Genomic DNA, 18,313 nt, shown 5'->3' on the forward strand with positions numbered 1-18,313 from the left:
AAAGTCACTACGTTATAGAATAAATAAAAGAGAAGAAATCAGTTCTATATAGAAAAAAATGTCAAAAAAATCACGAATTTTTAAATTTAAGATGATTTAATTTTGAAGTAAACGACGTCGTTTTGGTTTAACAGAGTAAATAAACGAGACATTAACGCCGTAAAAAGTTTTTGTTAACATATTTAATCACATAACTCAAATAACAACAATAAATTTGTCATTTATTTCGAAACTCAACAAAAATTTTACGATTTATTTGTCTTTTGTGAAATTCAAGACTAAATTGTCTCAAATTTTAAAGTTTGGGATTTTTTTTAACATTTTTTTCTTTTTATATGTTACAACTTGTGACATTTTTAAGGTTGTAATCGGTATAAGGACATTAAGGTTAATATTTAAAACCACATGGGGCGGCTCACTTTGTATTGCATGAGTTTCTAAAATATTGTAAATGTTTGATTCTGATTAATGTTAGTTTTAGAAACGTTTTAATAGCTCTACCTATTTAATATTTGTTATGTACTAATGGTGGGAAGTTCTATATGCAATAAGAAGTCTTATACGTACTACACAATTCTATATTAGATTTTTTAATCGTTAATATGACAAATCTTCAAGGTTATGAAAAGAACAAATGAAATGTTGACGCGGTCAATTATATTCTCAAAGAAAAGAAACACAAAAGAGAAATGTTAAACAGTAATACAGTTTTAATTAGTATATAATTACGGTGGATTAGGTAGATTAGTTAGTAATCACGACATAATCACATTCACATGTCTGTCTACTGATTTTCTGGAGGGTAAATTAAATAAAGATTACATTAGTATATGATTTTATGTTTCTTTGACAAAAACTAAAGATTTGGAGAAAAAGATAGTCAAATCTCTCGCAATACTCTATGCGTTCACATGTGGTCTTTAGTTCTCTGTAATATATTCCAAAATGAAAATAGTTGAAATGAGTCAGTCTCCTTTAACGTAATTTCCAATCACGTAAATTGATAGTTCTTTGCTTTTGGCGATCAGTTAATTTTATTAAATCGAAAATTAATCTATTAGACAGTTCAATCATTTTAAAGAGAACACTAAAAAAGAAACACAAATGATGTTATTTTCTTCAAAACTTTTGGGACAAGTGACTAAATCGAAAAGGAGACATTTACACACATGATAATAGGAGAAAATGTCCCAAGGAAGATGGAAAGCACTTTCGTATGGACCAAACACGAAGTGTACGAAACGACGCCGTCAAATATACGCAAAAACACCGTGGCCATGAAGATTAATATGATCCCACCATTGAGAGTTTGAGACCCACCCAAAAAAAGCATTCTAGAAGGTTTAACTTCACGTTAAGCTAAATAATCTTTTTTTTTGTACCTTCTCTTATATATGTATATGACTCACTTTTTTTAATAAAGGCTTTCTTTTAAAATAAATTTCCTCAAATCATTATTCATTTTTAAACATATTTTGATAAATTTGATGAGAATAAAGAATACATAAGTGTTTAGGAAGAATTATAATAGACTTTCATAAAAATAAAATTATAAATTATATTTTTTTATATAGAGATGAGATTTTCTAATCTAAGATAAAGTTAAATGTAAATAATATACTTAAATCTCCATATCCCAATATATTTACGTAATTTAAGCCAATTACCAAACCTCACTAATTATAAAAACTATATTTTTTTGTTGAATATAACTTAACATTATATTAAAAAAAAAAAATATAGCCAAATCACTATACTTCTCATCCGCATTACATAATACTTAAAAATTCACATTACAAATCAAAAAGAATAGTAAAAATCTTGTATAGAATAAGTTAAAAGACCTTGAGAGTCAACGCTTCACCAAACCCTTATTTGTAATGTAAAGATTCAAACGTAGGGAAGAAAAGTTCTTCTTCACCGAAAATAACGATCGCTTCACACCAATTAAAAAACTAAAACAAAGGTTTTGACAAAATAAACCAAAAGACAAAAGGTGGTGATTCGACTAAGAAACGCGTGCAGTACCGTACGTGTCAATGCTGCCGTCTATATGCATTCAAACATATTACCTCTCAGTGCAAGACTTTGTTCTCTCGATAGGGTTTGGTGACCCATAAATGAACTCAAGAAAACTTAGTCCAAGTCAACCTGAAAAACAGATCACCTGTGAGGTAAAGAAATTAGTTTGCTCCAGTCAAAAGACATGTTTTTAGGCAGTAATTGTTTAATTTCATCTGTATTTATATTTACTAAATTATTTTCCGTATGAAGCCATAGGCCGATGTTGTCAACAAATTAATTTACAATAATAAAAAGCCACATGCAAACAAATTATATATACGAAAGTTGATCAACTCTCTCCATATAATTGACACATCATTATTTTATTATTTGTCATGTGTCTATAGAATAATTAATGTAAGCTCTTCAACTTCTAATTTATAGGTTAATGATATATTTATTATTTAATTTAACATATTTAATTGTACTATTACTATATTTATTTTAATATTAAATTGGTTTAACACAAACATTGTTTATGAATTATGTGTATGATGCATTGTTGAGAATGTTGTTAGAAAAAAATATCATTTACTAATTCGCAATAGTTACGGAATCTACAAATTGTTCCAAATTTTTTTTTTTTTTATGGAGGTTATTAAATAGAGCGGTTGCTATGGAAGATCCACTTAGGAAGATTAATACTGCAGATGGATGTCTAATGTGTGGTAAAGAAAAAGAAACAATCAATTATATAATGTTTCAGTGTCTTTTGGCTAGACAAATTTGGGCTCTTTCTCTGATTCCCTCTCCTTCGAATGGTTTTAGAAGTTCAATTTTTACAAATATGTGTTATATGCTTGATATGTCAAAGAATCCATGTTTGACTCCTCATATAAAAGATATTAGCCCTTGGGTCCTATGGGCTCTATGGAAAAACATAAACAAGAACCTCTTTAAGGGTGCATGCTTAGTGAGTATAATTACCAAAGTGTATGAAGACTGTCATGAGTGATTTTTGATTCAACAGAATTTGGGGCTATCTTTCAAACCGGATGGTACATGTCTGTAAAAATGGAGTCCTCTGAAACATGGGGATTTAAAGTGCAACATTGGTTTTGCTTGGTCCAAGCAACAACATATTTCAGGAGCTTCTTGGGTAGTAAGGAACTCTCATGGCTCTGTCTTACTACATAGTATACGATCCTTTACTCAAGTATACTCGATATTTGATGCTAAATTCAGAAGTTGTGAATGGGCTTTACTTTCTATAAAATGAGCATTATTTGCAGAATGTTACTTTTGGATTTTTATCATCTAAATTCATCCAAGATTTGCATAAACCAAAGGAATGACATGCGTTAATAGGTCACATTGCTGAATTGTTAAGTTTCACTAACGATAAACCTCACATGTATCTTTTGATAGAACCGCCTCATTGCAATAGGGGTGCTTTTGAAATTGCTAAGAGTGTGATAATTGGTTTTAGATGTCAGTCTTATGTCGCTCGGGGAGCTCCACGTTGGCTGAAGTTGCTCTTTGATGAAGAAATGGGTTTTATACAAGGAGGGTATGATTAGATTTTCGTTTTTGTCCTTTATAGTTTTAGAGATCAAGTTTCTTTTTAGAATTCTATCTTTTGAAATCATTACTCTTAATGGTTAAATAAGTTTTGTTGTTTTCTGGCTTTTTTATTAATATTTTTACTTAATCGTCTTTTTTTTTTTGTTTTTCCTCAGTTCAATATTTTCTAGCTTTATCCTTCTTTGACTTAGACTTTTTTTTTTTTTTTAGTTGAGTCTTTTAGGTTATTTTTCTTCAAGTTTTTACTATATATATATATATATATATATATATATATATATATATATATGCGTTGTCCTAAGTTTAGTTTAGTATCACAACCTCCTTTTGTGTTTCACCTCTCTCTTTTCTTCATCATGGCGGATGAGTTATGGGATGAGTTACAACATTTAGAGTTTGGAAGGGAGGATCCAGCTCTGTTTATTGCACATGCAGCTTATGCAACTGTTGAATCTCGGAATAGGCTTAGCTTGATTGCTAGGCCTCTTAGTCCTCGTTCTCAAAACCGCAACGCTGTAATTGCTATTTTACCAAAATCATGGGGTCTGACTTCTAGAGTTTATGGAAGAGTGCTTAATATAACTTTTGTTCAATTTCTCTCTCAGTCTGAGGTTGATCATTTGTATGTGCTAAAAAGGGAACCGTGGTTATATAACAGTTGGTTTGTCACGGCTCAGAGATGGGAGGTAAATCTTGCTTTTGAGTTCTTGTCAAATATTGACTTGTGAGTGGAGAGATTCTGAAACCTCCAAAAAAACGCTGAACACTCTGAAAATTTTGTCAATTTTTTTTGGTTTTATATGCTGCTTAAGATCCATGAAAGCAGTCACAAGTTTTGAATAATAGGGTATAATAATGGTATTCCTTTTTGAATAATGACATACCTGCAGCTTTTTGTAATAGGGTATAATGTTCTACTTTAGTTTCCCTTGTAGTTTGGTTTGCAACATAGATGACTCTTTCTGAAGATAATCTGATGTTGTATATTACATATGAGTGTAAAGTCCTGAAAGTAGATGGTTTCACTGTTGATTGGTAATAAAAAGGATAACACTTACTAGAAATAAAAAAAAATTCGCAATGGTTGCAACTTGCAACAATAGTTTAATAGTAAATATATAATCGCTCTTTGTTCGACAAAATAATATTTAGAAAAAAGAAAAAAAGAAAAGGGTTATATATATATTCCAATCAACAATTGATAAATAATCTATCAATTCATCGAACTTTATTTTTTTAAAATTAAAATAGATATACTCATTCTTTTTAGGATTGTAATATTAAAAATTAAATTATACAATTCTTTAGTAAAGAAAAAAGGGTTATATATACTCCAATCAACAATTGATAAATAAATTTATCGATTCATAGAATTTTACTATTTTAAAATTAAACAACTATACTCATTCTTTATAGGGTTTAATAAGAAAACTTAATTTATACAATTTCTTTATTAAAAAATTTCTAATTAGTTTAAAAAAAATGTAAATATCAAATTGAAAGATTGACTTCATTATTGGACTTGGCCTACATACATATCGCCTCAGTGGGCCGCGTAGCACCTAATCATCTCTCACTACACTTTTTCAGCCAGACTCGAGAGTCTCTCTAACTCCGACCAATCTGTTGCGTTGTGTTGGATCCAAATTGTGCTTGTCTCCATTTCCGCTCCCAATCCCAAGTTTGTTCTGTTGGATGATCATATCGATGCATTCTTGTACAAGTAATTCAATTCCCTTCCCTCTCGTCGTTCGAGTACTAATCCTTTGACTTTCGCACCTGGAAATGGAAGCAAGTTACCAATTTTCTTATGATTTCGAAAGAATAGTTTTTTTTTAACCTATATCAATGAAATCTAAGTAGAAAGTTAGATCCTTTTCATGAGTGATCAGTGATACTACAACACTCGCCTAAAACAGAATTTTTGAGGTATATTGTATGAATCTTTTATGTAAAGGTTCAAACTTGAGATTGTGGTGGATCCAGAGCTGGCCTCAAGGTTGAATCGCCACTCATTGATCATCCTAGTTATAGGTAGAATGTGAAGGCTCTCCAAAGCAAGAACCTGTTGCCTTTCTTACTTTGGTTGCTTTACTTAGGATTTAAAGTATTCTGTTATGCCCTTAGGTTTCTCAGTTGTTCTACTGAAGAGTTTGTTATTCTTGAATCATTGCTTTACATCAATTAAAAATTCTTGTTTGTATTTGTTTGGTTTACATTGTTGCTTTTTTTTTTGGTTACAGGTTTTGGCAGAAGTAATATTTTCTTGTTTGTTTCGACTGTTCTAGGCATTGGCAGCTAAATTAACGTGGAGTGAATGCGATTCTTGCTGGCTTTGAGATCACGTTGAATTGGTTGATTGATATGGCTGCAATAGAAGAACTTCCTACATATGAGTTTAAACCAGCTTCTTCAAGCGGGACTGAAAAAGATGATGCTGTCACTGATAATGTAGAGGCTGGAACGGGAACTAAAAACTGTTGAGTCAAAGAACTTCATCAATGAGGTTTGTCAATGAGATTCTAGATTCTAAATTCGCAGACTTCAAGGAGCTTCAAGCGGTGTGTGATGTAGATATTACTTCCGAGGAATCTGAAAAAGCATTAACAACTCTTGAGAAAGTACTGGCTTACCTTTGCAGTCTGGTTCAATAGGGAACAACTCTTTTATCCGTGAGAATGTAACTGCTGAATCAGGAGTTACTATAGATGTTCAAGTTCTGGATGTGCGGTCAAGAAACAGGTAGAAAGGTCATCTTGTGATGCGAAGTTGCTTATAACGACATACGAGGGAAAACATGACCATGATATGCCCCCAGGAAGGACATTTGCTCACTAGAAGATACTGAAGCAAGGAATTGATGAAGTTAAGAACAAAGATCTGAGTTGTATAGCAGAAGATGCCAATGCGACTCCACAGAGTTTAGCCCTTTTGACCATTACAAAAGGCCAACTTGATGATGACAGTGGCGCTTCAATATGGAAAATCAGGCAAACAAAGACTGATGCCAAATCTTTGGAGTAAATAATAGGAGAATCAGATGAAACCAAAGACCTAGCTGCCAATCAGGACATGCCACAATCAGAACACCAAAGCATAGCTTGTCAGGAGAATGCGGTGAGAACAGTGTCTGTACAACGCTAAACATTTTGTTGCAGGTTTAAGGCTTATTAACATAGATTAGTACAAGGGCAGGGTAAATTATTAGTTGACTGTATAGTTAATTGTTTTGGCCGCACCAGTTTAGTTAGTCCATTATTATATAGCCACCTACATTAGGTGGATTTAAATAAGAGGAGAACTTGTAAAGACAAAGTTGATGTTGATGGATCTCTGTAGTATATCGATAGCTCCTATACTGTATATGACTTGATTCAAGTATGTATTTCCATTACATTCATGGAGACACTTGTTCTTTCACTTCCATGAACAGAATGAACCAATGTTGTTATATGGTAGCACTGTGTGATAACAACGTATTCTAAACAGAAATGGAATCAGCCTATTACTGCGAGTCTGTGACTACATGTTAAGTACTCTAGATTGAGCAATAGTACCAGATTGATGTATATTCGATACTGTAGAAAATCTCAATGCACAGTAAAAGCAGGTTGTTGAAGAAATTTTTATCTCAGACTGGAGTGTAATGGGAGAACAGTACATGGATACTGCTTTGGAATGAAAACATTACATAGAGAAAACGTATAAATGCAAAATCATAGCTTTTCATCTTGCTGTATCTTGTCTTTGCTGTGTCGTTTGAATCAGGGGTTATACTCATACTGGCAAGAACCATGGCCTGTCACAATCATAGCTGGATCAGAAACAGATGGTTCACTATCTACTAAGATTCAAGGGAGAAAGAGAGAGAGGAGAAAGCTTACTGGGGTCAAGCTCAGTGATCATGGCAGCTCCTTTGAAGTAACAAGAACCACCTTTGTTTTTATAAGTTTGGTAGTAACTGTTGAAAGCAAAGGAGGCATGATCTCTGATTGTGTTAGGCAAGAAGCAAGGCTGGTTTTCCTGCTGCATTTTGCTGCAGTCTGCTCCACCTTTTCCGCAAGCCCAGTCTAAGGCTGCTTGCAACTCATCGTCTGGCGTTTGTTCATCCGCTATGCACCATTGTTCCGACTCTGCCTCTGCTTAAACATACACTCACATACATCTGCATAAGGCCAAAAAAGGGACATAGTATGAACATTGCAGTGGTGTTTTTACCTGAACGTCGAGGAAGAGTCATTGCTATGATAAGCAAAGGAAGAAGTATCCTTATCAAGAAAGTTGACATGTTTCTAGAGAAGGCAATGAGTGGTGCAGAGAGATCCAGATCTGATCTATCTAGTTAGGAAGTTTGGGAGCTAAGGAAATGAGTGCAACTTGATACCCTTTATACTAGTTAGAAAGAATCATTAGTCCAAAAGTTCAAGATCTATGACTAGGGAATCTTGGTTTGCTTCAGATGCAATCATGTGCCAGATCTGCATTGGTTTTGACTTTTGAGGAAGATTTTGTTCTGCTTCTGGAAGCTTTTCAGAACACACTGTCATTTATACGCTTCCTATCATGTAATCAAGAGCCATTACTATTACTACACAATATACAAGCTGTTTCATAGTTAAGAGGACAGAGTTTGGGTTTATATATATATAAAATGAATATAATGGAGCTATACCCTAGGAATCTACTATACACACAGGCAGAGATCAATGAAGACAAAGTGTCTATACAAAGAGAAAGATCGGTTTTCGCAGTTTTTCTCACTCAACCAGACGAGGTCTTAAGCTGAAAGAGACCTGTGAAGAAAAATTGACAATGAACTGGTTCTTGCCTTGATCTCAAGTTGAATTGCAGGTCATGGATGTTCAAGATATACTACCCGATGTCAAAAAGCTCTCGGGTTGATATATAATCCTACAAGGGAAATGGCTTTTTCTTTTAACAAGGTTCAAAGAATCTTGCTACCGCTGTGTAGAGCACTTCCTCTTCAAACGGTTTTGATACATAACCATCCATTCCACATTTCATGCATTCTTCATGAGTAGCCTGAATAACATCTGCTGTCATTGCTAATATCGGGACGTGCCAACTACTAAATTTACAGAACATTTCAGCTGAAACTTCTCCAGAAGCTATTTTCTTATTGATTTCCCTCTCCAGCTCACGGACTCTCCTTGTCGCTTCAAATCTGCGCAAAAAATTATAAAGTTACCAAGGACGACATCCAAGAAATGAACAAGCTGAAGAGATAAGATTGAAAAATAGTTATCTACCCATCCATTTCAGGCATCTGGAGATCCATGAAGCAAGCATCGAAGTTATGAGGCGGCTTAAGCATTGCCAATGCAGCTTTGCCACTCTCAACGCATGTAACAATAGCTCCATATTTCTTAAGTGCACCTTCTGCAACTCGTCTGTTCACAAGATTATCATCCACAACCAGAATCTGTTTTTCTCTTAGCAAGTGTCCAAGATTTCTTCGCTGTCTGTTCGGTTGCCTCTTCTTGCCATTGACAAGGGTTTCTTGCAAGCAACATATTAAGACACTCATCCGAAGAGGCTTTATCACCACCTCATCGATGAGACCAGTAGACTTCATCTCACTGCGCTCAGTAAGAGTTGCAGAAGTTGCCAAAAGAAAAATCTTTGGGACTCTTGTAAAGGTTACTTTGCTTCGGGTAAACAACTCGTCAAGTACTGAAAATTCTTCCTTGTTCCAGGCGTCTTTGTCTATTAGAATCATAGCCAAATTTTCTAATTTGCTGCAAAGATTCCAGAACAATAAAACGCTTTTAGTGAACTCACTATAATCTCTAAAGACAGACAGACACTAATGTACGTAAAGTACCTGATACAACAAGTGCATGCCATTCTCAGACTTGAAACAATGTCTGCAGATATTCCCAGTCTCCGAAGTTCGTACCTGGTGACCTCTGCTCTAATGTTTCTGTTATCAATAACTAATGCTCTCAATCCTGTAAACTCCTGAATAGCTAGATCGAATCGTTCCAGCTTAGTAATCGACGTATTTGTTTCTGCTTTCCCGAAAACTCCAGTAAATGAAAAAGTACTGCCTATCCCGGGCTCACTCACAAACCCCATCTCTCCTTGCATGAGTTCAACCAAACGTTTGCTTATACTCAAACCTATGCCAGTTCCACCATAAGTCCGCGATGTGGAACTGTCGGCTTGCATAAAAGGTGTGAAGATTCGGCCTTGTGCATCCACAGGTATGCCAACTCCAGTGTCCTCCACTGTAACTAGCAATTTGATTTGATCAGAATTCTGACTCTCAGTACTGTAACATGTCTTGAAATTCTTCCAGCTTCCCCATGCATTTACCGCAGGAAACCCGCTAACTGTCTCACCGGACTCGCTGCATCCTAAAGCTAGTCGCTGTTTTAGCACTGCGTCTTCAATAGTAAGAGGCTCCTTTACCTCATCTGCAAGGTGCACTGAGATAAATATGTGTCCCCTTTCCTGTGTGAACTGTTATTAAGTAAATAACAAATGAGTACTGTAATAGTAGAGATTCGTGAAGCCTGTTGTTCTGTAAGAAGTAAGGAGTAAATTACTTTGATTGAGTTTCCAACCAGGTTTGTAATGATCTGCCGGAACCGACTCGGATCACCGACTACAACATCAGGAACTTGACTAGAAACATAAACGGCCAACTGTAACAAGAAGTCAACATTTCATTACATATGGAATTTGTTTGCCATATGAAAACATTAAGAAAGTAGAAGGTCATGCAGTTTATAATTATACCTCAATTCCTTTTTCATTTGCCTTGCCAGAGAGGAGAGATGAAACATTATCAAGAATAAAACGCATATCAAAAGGCACATTTTCAAGCTCGAGCCTTCCGGATTCAATCTTTGCCTGATCAAGAACCTCATTTATTAGTGATGTAAGATCCTTCCCACTGCCATGAGCAGTTTGCGCATAGTCCATCTGCTTCGCATCAAGATCGGTGTCCATCAGCATTTTCAGCATTCCTGTAACAAAATGCTTAAACGTTTCAGCTGATTTTAAGAGAACATGCAATATTGACCAAGGATAAGTAGAAAAAGTACCTAAAACTCCATTCATCGGAGTCCGTATCTCATGAGAAACAGTTGCTAGGAACTGCAAAATAAGAAGCATTTCAGTGAAAAAACAAGTAAAGCTTTTGAGACTATATGATTCACAAAGATCACCTGTGACTTTGCAATGTCAGCGGCCTCAGCACGAGCTTTGAGTTCCCTCATCTTCTGACAATCCTCTTCAACTGTCGCAATTCGGTTGATGGCTTCATATAAAATATAACCAACAAGAAAAGTAATAACCAGAACTAAGATCGACGGTGTTATCGCTGTCCAGGGAATGGGAAGTTTATGCTTAAACCTGTAAATGAAAAATGCCACTTTCATACTTCAGAAAACAGAGAAGTGAAACATATCTTATAAAAATGTACCATAACAGTTAGAGCTAACTAACCTGCAATGCATCTCATGGTTCCTTGATGGATCACCAAAATCAAGGCTACTTATATGCTGCTCACTTATATCCCCAATTTCTGAGCCATACATTTTTATTAGACCTGAAGTGTTAGTTGTGTCGTAAACATCCACAGCAATTGTCTGTTTGCTGGCAAGTTGGTGAAGAAGTTTCTCCACCAGCGATGGCATATCATATGATGCACCAAGGTACCTGTTTTTAAGTGTATCTTATTAATATTTTCTGGTCCAGAGATCATTCTTTGTTACATAGGTTCAATTTCTTCAGTCCTAGAATCATTTTAAGTAGAAGTAGTACCCAATAGTTGCTTCAACACGCTGTTCTTCTGTAGCATCAGGCGGTAGGCTCGTGTCATAGACAGCAAAGGTCAACACAACACCAAGATGATTTGACTTAAGAAGCTTAAATGGAGATGTTAACACTCCTTTTCCTGATGCCCTTGCCCGTAAGATGTTTTCACGGTCTTCCTGCAAAATAGTTAGACTTTTGAATTCTCTTTTAAGGACATTGGTTTGGCAAAATAGTTCAAGAAACTTTTAGACGTTACTGACTTCTCCAGACATCATGTCGACCGATACAATATGGGAAACAGTTTCTTGAGCAAATATAACTGGCGCGTATTCGTCTTGAATCGGTGCGGGATCAAAGTTTTCAGGAACACAATCTTGTACAACTGTCTGGTCCTCAGTTTCCATTTTCTTTATTGCCCATCCATGCTCCTTTTCAAATTTCTCTCTTTCTGAGTGTGGGACTTTCAAAGCATACGCTACACCACTAGTAAGTGGCCTCTCAAAGTTTGTTCTCTCAGTATATTCTTCAAATGTTCTCTGTAAATGTAACAGAAGTTGATGATTTAAACATAAACTTGAGACACAAAATGTATTTAGCAGTAAGAAAAAAACATCACCTGATCAATGGCAGATGGGATTTTACCATGATGAAATGTAGATACAAGAATAGACAAGGCATGAACATGGTTCAAGCTAACATTGAACTGATCTTGTAAAACACGTGCTCGTTCGTCACACATGTTTGCCAAAGTCTCCCTCCTTTTCATTATGATCTCCTCATTAGTGTCCCAAAACCACCAAACAGAGAAGGAAACTCCTCCTAAAATACCAAGGAGAAGGATATTCTTCCTCCATCTTCCAGCCCCTCTAGAAGAAGTCTGAGCACGTTGTTGCTGCTTCTTTGGAGCTAAAGCCTCTTGCAGATGTACTTTCTCTTTCCTCTCACCTCGTGCTTTAGAATGAGATACATAAATCTTATGGCACACTAACACACCAAGGATTAGACACCACCATGCATTTCTTAAATACGATGACAAACCCTGCTCCAGCCCTTCTTCATGGTTTTCTTCCTCAAGGTTTTCAGGTTGCTGTAAAATCTACTCATAACCAAACACATTCACAATAAACTTTTGTGAGAACTAGCTAAACACCAAATCTTAAAGCATTTCCTTCACATGTTGTCGAATCGAATATTATCTTACCGGTTCAAGATTACCACACATACAAGATGTTGATGAGATAGAATGTCCTAAGCCAAGATTCCAGGGAAGCCCTCTAGTCTCTTGTTTATCAGAACGCACACTCAGGGAACATGTAATACCATAGTTTGTCCACATTCCAGGGCTTGATTCCTTATGACATTCAAAGGATGTTACCTACAACAAATACAGAGAAACTGTTACACTTTAAGGCAAATCTGGTGCGTATTCAAAAGCTCAATTTCAACAAATACAAGTCAATTCATGCAATTACCTGATCTGAATCAGAGAACAAAGAGACCAAATCATGAATCTCACTTCTTGTGACATTTTGATGTCTATACAACACTTTCTCTTCTCCATTACAAGAATCTGTCTCCTCCTTCTGACTTCTACCTAACCGTAAGAACATAACCAAAACAATTACCAAAGAGCCACACAAAATCAGGAAGAAGAGAGGCTTCTTTAGCCATTTCTTGTCACTGCTCGACGACTTCTTAGCTTTCTTTGAAGTAAGATTCAAGAGCTCACAAGTTATAGACATTTCGACTCCTAATCTCAGATTCAGCTGAAGAAATTCAGATCTCTTCAAACCCAAAACTAAAACTCTATCAACAACAATCTCATAGTTGAGTTCTTGAAACCATCCACAAGAAGAACAAGAAGCTGTGACATAGTCCCAAACGCAAAGCTTTTTTCTTTTTTCTTACTTAAGACGCAAGAGGACAAGATGAACCAAACCCAGTGGTTGTTGCAATGGGAGAAAGAAGACATTGTTGAGAGTAAAGAAACGGAAAAGAGAAAAAGGACAAAGCTTTATCTTCTTTCATGGTTTCAGGGTAAAGAAAAATGACAAAGCTTTCTCTGTTTTAGATGTTTGTGAGCTTAAACAAAAGAAACCCAGCTGGTGTCTCTCATTACCCAACTGGACTCAATGATCAGAGTTTGGATAAAAGAAGCATTTGTTAGAGAAATTATGAGCTAAAGAAAAAGAATGTCACTTCTCTCTTCTTTTACTCTACTTTTGATTATTATTATTGTTTTTGTCTTTTGGTGAATAAACATTTTTAAAAACTGAGGTTTTTGGGTCCATGATTATCTCATCATCTAGGTGGGGAAGGTATTATAACATTTTTAGTTAAATTAGAAAAAGTGATTGGCTAATGAAAATATAAATAAACTCAACTATACCAAGAATCAATACATGCTTCTCCTAAAACCTACTCATTGTTATTTGTTTTTTGTTTGGTCTTTTTGGTGTTTTTAAATTGCTTCATTAGCATAGTTTAACATCTACTCTTAAGTCTTATCTTATCTTGTATAAAATATAACGATGAGTGGGTTTTACGAGAAGTGGGTATTGATTTGATTCTATATGTACATCTTATTTCTTTTTATCAGTTTATGTATCTTTGTCTCCCAGTTACATTTATGATTCTGATTATTTTTATGTAAGAAGTTCTGTTTAAAATTGTATTTGACTTTGAAAATATATTAGGACTAGATCATAACCCGTGCTGTATAGCACGGGCATTAATATTTTGTATAAATTACATTGTATACTTTGTTATGTTTGTTATGTTTATCAAAATTATTTGTTATATTTGTCAAAATTTAGTAAAATATATTCAAATATAATTAAATTTATTAAAACTTAATAAATTTAAAAGTTTTTTTTGTTTAGAGACGCACTATCTACATACAAAATACTCGTTTCTATTTTTTTGAGTATTTTTAGGGCCTGAAACTTTTTATCCAAACTGACCCAAACCCAACTGGACCCGACCCGAACCGAATATTTAGAATTATTCTATTAGGTAGTAAATCATATACCCATTAATCCCAAACCCGAACGGGTTCTACCCGAACTCGAATGGGTTACTCATATGCCCAGCCCTATTCTCTGATTTAATTATCTAAAAAATCCCAATAAAACATATGTTTTGTTGAATACCTTTTATTCAAAAAAATTTACATCCTCTTCTGCCAAAATCATTTCATAAGACATCCCAAAACCCTTGGAATAATGATTCTATGAATGAAGAATCCTAATTTGAATATACCAAGAGGTTTTGAAAGGTTTTAAGTTTTTGATAGGTGTGTATGTGAGAAGGTACATCCATCGTGATGGTAATCTGCTTATTTATAATTTTAACTTGCATTATACAGCAGGTAGGCTTATATTTTAGTTAAACTAAAAACTTTTATTGTAAAGTTGATTACAAATATATGATATTATTTTATTTGATTTTAAATGTATAGTAAACTGCTAGTTGTATATGTTTTGTTGATATTATTTATATTGTTTAATGTTTAAAATTATATACTTGTATTTTGATTGTTAATTTTAGAGTTTCACCTGTACTATACCATCTTGTATTAATATTGATTTAAACCCGTCAATTCTAGGATTTTCCAACTTGTATTAAAAATTGAATCACATCATACACATTAAAAAATCTAATATGTTATTAATTATTTTAGTATATAAAATTATAAATTTTAAAATAATATGTATGAAATTGAATATAAATATTCAAATTATAACACAGTACTCAGTAAAATTTTTTTTTAAATCTACTTTTGACCCGTTATAGTATTTTTTCATGTATTGAACAGTTTATATTTGTTTTTTTTAAATTTAAATTGTGGCATATGCGAAAAAAACTCTAATTATTTTTTTATAACGATGATATTATTTTTTTGCAAAAATAAAATCATATAAAGATGAGAGGTGAACTATAATAATTAATAAAAAATTAATATGATAATTTAGATATCAAATCTAATTTGTTGATTTTAATTGGTTACTTTTTTGGAAATTAATAATGTATTTCGTTTTTGAGTTAAATTTAATTAATTAAATTGACTTTTTAATTTTTAAAGAAATGAATTAATTTACTCTTTAAAATTTTATTTCTAATGGCATACATATGTAATTACTTACAAAAAATAAGGTTATATTTAAAATGTACTTCCCAAATAATATAGTAGGATAGAAAACCAGGATTTATATATATATATATATATATATATGTGCTTAAATTAAATAAATTGAAGAAAATAAAGTTGATTTTTTCGTTAAAGTGTTTGTAATGGAATCGCTATTGTAGTATTGTGTCTACACCCAAATTGAAACCAGACATAATACATGAAATTGACCAAAATTGTATATTTTGAGGTGATCTTACCGTGTTCTCAAGATGACCAACGAAGCAAAGACAAAGATGACCCTATAACTTTTATTAAATTGTGTTTGCATTAGTCATGCCTATTTAGTTAGAGTTGGATGAAATATTTGATTTGATTTTTTTTTGTTTGACTCCAATATCTAAACCCTTATACAGTATCGTGCCAAAGTCAATAGAGGCTTAAGACATATTCTAAAATTGTAGTCTCACACATTCTATTTTTGAGATTTTTTTTGAATGTTAAGAAAAATAATATATATATATATATATATATATATATATATATATATATATATATTGCTCATTTAAGAAACAATTTCAGTACAAACAAGATTTAGTAGTTAATGTAAAGGAAAAACAAACAAAATTTTCCATAAATGTTATTGATGAGTTTTCTTTCCAAAACAAAAGTCTTAAAACGCTAAATAAAAATAAATACTGAGTAATTCAGAAATAAATGTGGCATTTTATTTGTTTATTTTTGTATGACCTAAGACAAATGTCTTTTTCCTACATGAAGTACGGCTCTGCCTAAATAACAATTTATTTTCATTTAATCGATCTTTTTTGGTATTTTTGAACTACTGTCGTATGTACATATCAAACCTCATTATTCTTTCATTCCTATATATTATTTAGTTGTTTAATATGTATTCCACCTAAGAGATCTCAATTGATAATTAGTTAGTCTAAAAAAAATATTATCTATTATTTTTATCTCACCAATATTTTAGACTTTAGAACAAAATAGAAAATGACAAATAATAGCATGAGACAATTATTTTTATTAAAAAACAATAAGCAATATAAACATGTAGAATATTATTCGGTTTGGGATTTACGGCTTTACTTCATAGACGGCTTTTAATGACCCTCTTAGGACGTCAAGTTGCTACGATAAAGCCATGAAAACAGTTTTATTAAAGATATGTTATACACCCGAAGACTCACAATTGCCAACAAAGTATGAAAGTAATGTTTCACGTAATAAAAGTCTTGTGCTGAAACAAAAAAGATTAAAATTTTCACGATCGAGATTATTGGAAGATAACTAGTTCATTCGATCACTATCGCCACCCACCACCCCACATTAGCAGAAACAGTTTTAGCGCAAGAAGTCCTGCAGCTCTATATCATTAGGCAGCTGCGATATCTCACCTTCAACAATGAAGGATTGCTAATTGGTTTGTCATATCAAACTTCCCTTACTTTTTATAAAACTAAACGTTGTTGTCATTATAGAGTTTGTGTATTTTAACAAAATCAATAAATTTAAATGCGGTTCCGTACAATTATGTACAATAACCGATATATTGATTAAAAATACAATGACATACTGGTAAATGCTATAGGGCATATAAACTAACACATGAAACAACATTTGGATAATCATTTTAAAATAACTGACACAAGAATATCAATACTTGACACGCAAGATACAGTTATATGTTTTGTTTTCTAAATATCTATAATATTTTTAATCTCTTTTTCTAGGCCCCTAATTGAGAATCAACCTATAGAAAATGGTCAGTATATATGCAGATGACCTTATAACTTTTTTTTTATTGTGTTTGGATGAGGCATGCCTATTTAGTTAGAGTTAGTTGGAATATTTGGTTTGAAAAATTCTGGTTTGACTCCAATATCTCAAGTTATGTTCTTCCTTTTTACCCTCTATAGCTCTTTATTTTTCATTTAATCGTTTTTGTATTTTTGGACAACATTCGTATTTACATATCAAGTTTCATTATTCTTTTCATTAATTCTTATATATTATTTAGTTGTTAAATATGTATTCATTCCATTTCCACCTAAGAGATCTGAATTGATAATTAATAATGTTTATCATTTTTATCTCACCAATATTTTACAATATGAAGATATAGAATATTCTTTGGTCTGGGATTTACGGATTTTATTTCAAAGACGACGATATCCAAAATTCTTGGTACGTAAGATACACGTCTTGTTTTCGAAGTTATCTATAATATTTTTTTACTCTTTTTTTCCAGAACCATCCCCTAATTTGAGAACCAATCTAAAGAAAATGGTGAGTAATGATGTATATTCATTAGTGAAGACTGGTGCCTCTCTTATTTTCTTCAATTTCTTCAAGTTTTGGAGGATTTATTAAAAATTCAAGATAATTAAAATTTTGCATATATCAACAATATAAAATTACAAATATTATATTTAAAATAAAATAGAAAATTATAAAGATCATAATATAATAATTTTTCTTAATTCAAAGATGAAAAGGAAATTATAATAAACTGTCTAAGAATACTACAATTATAATTTACAAAGAAAATTAAATTAAGTTAAAAACATTACAAAAACAAAGAAAAAAAAATCTATTGATCTCACATATTACTAATTGATTAAAGAAGCCCAAATATATGTAACAAGCTTTTTAGTTATTTTAATAATTCTTTTTTGTTTTACAATTAGTAATTTACTATATTACTTTTATTTACATTTTTAAAAAATATATATATTATTTTTTAGTTTTAGGATCGTAATTTATTGTATATATTTTTGTGAGGGC

At 32.8% G+C, this 18,313-nt stretch overlaps 3 protein-coding genes, 1 long non-coding RNA gene, 1 other non-coding gene and 2 pseudogenes across 7 annotated transcripts; 4 read left to right on the plus strand and 3 right to left on the minus strand.

Annotated features, from left to right (window-relative positions):
• Positions 1–2,616: 2,616 nt before the first annotated feature.
• AT5G35736 lies at positions 2,617–3,579 on the plus strand (annotated as a pseudogene; the record flags this gene model as incomplete). The annotated part of the gene is made up of 1 exon: positions 2,617–3,579.
• A 365-nt stretch (positions 3,580–3,944) lies between these two features.
• Positions 3,945–4,316, plus strand: AT5G35737 (Ta11-like non-LTR retrotransposon; the record flags this gene model as incomplete). Its single annotated transcript, NM_203126.1, has 1 exon — positions 3,945–4,316. The coding sequence occupies one exon, from the start codon at positions 3,945–3,947 to the stop codon at positions 4,314–4,316; it is 372 nt and encodes a 123-aa protein (NP_974855.1).
• Positions 4,317–5,105: 789 nt separating this feature from the next.
• Positions 5,106–5,372, plus strand: AT5G05275. The gene has a single exon (NR_142823.1). It is a non-coding gene; the product is annotated as an other RNA (long non-coding RNA).
• AT5G05295 lies at positions 5,137–5,335 on the minus strand. The gene has a single exon (NR_142824.1). It is a non-coding gene; the product is annotated as an other RNA (non-coding RNA).
• Positions 5,373–6,151: 779 nt separating the features above from the next.
• AT5G35738 lies at positions 6,152–6,469 on the plus strand (annotated as a pseudogene). The gene has a single exon.
• A 623-nt stretch (positions 6,470–7,092) lies between these two features.
• AT5G35740 (Carbohydrate-binding X8 domain superfamily protein) lies at positions 7,093–8,006 on the minus strand. The gene is made up of 3 exons (NM_122965.3): positions 7,807–8,006; positions 7,473–7,727; positions 7,093–7,387 (listed from the first exon to the last, which is right to left on the minus strand). The coding sequence occupies exons 1-3, from the start codon at positions 7,874–7,876 to the stop codon at positions 7,353–7,355; spliced, it is 360 nt and encodes a 119-aa protein (NP_198423.1). The 5' UTR covers positions 7,877–8,006; the 3' UTR covers positions 7,093–7,352.
• A 57-nt stretch (positions 8,007–8,063) lies between these two features.
• HK2 (histidine kinase 2) lies at positions 8,064–13,586 on the minus strand. The gene is made up of 13 exons (NM_122966.3): positions 12,849–13,586; positions 12,578–12,751; positions 11,993–12,472; positions 11,637–11,912; positions 11,383–11,552; positions 11,065–11,277; positions 10,785–10,971; positions 10,662–10,713; positions 10,354–10,583; positions 10,161–10,259; positions 9,434–10,074; positions 8,859–9,347; positions 8,064–8,773 (listed from the first exon to the last, which is right to left on the minus strand). The coding sequence occupies exons 1-13, from the start codon at positions 13,116–13,118 to the stop codon at positions 8,524–8,526; spliced, it is 3,531 nt and encodes a 1,176-aa protein (NP_568532.1). The 5' UTR covers positions 13,119–13,586; the 3' UTR covers positions 8,064–8,523.
• Positions 13,587–18,313: the final 4,727 nt, after the last annotated feature.

This window comes from Arabidopsis thaliana, chromosome 5, assembly GCF_000001735.4.
Source record: "Arabidopsis thaliana chromosome 5, partial sequence".
Lineage (NCBI taxonomy): Eukaryota > Viridiplantae > Streptophyta > Magnoliopsida > Brassicales > Brassicaceae > Arabidopsis > Arabidopsis thaliana.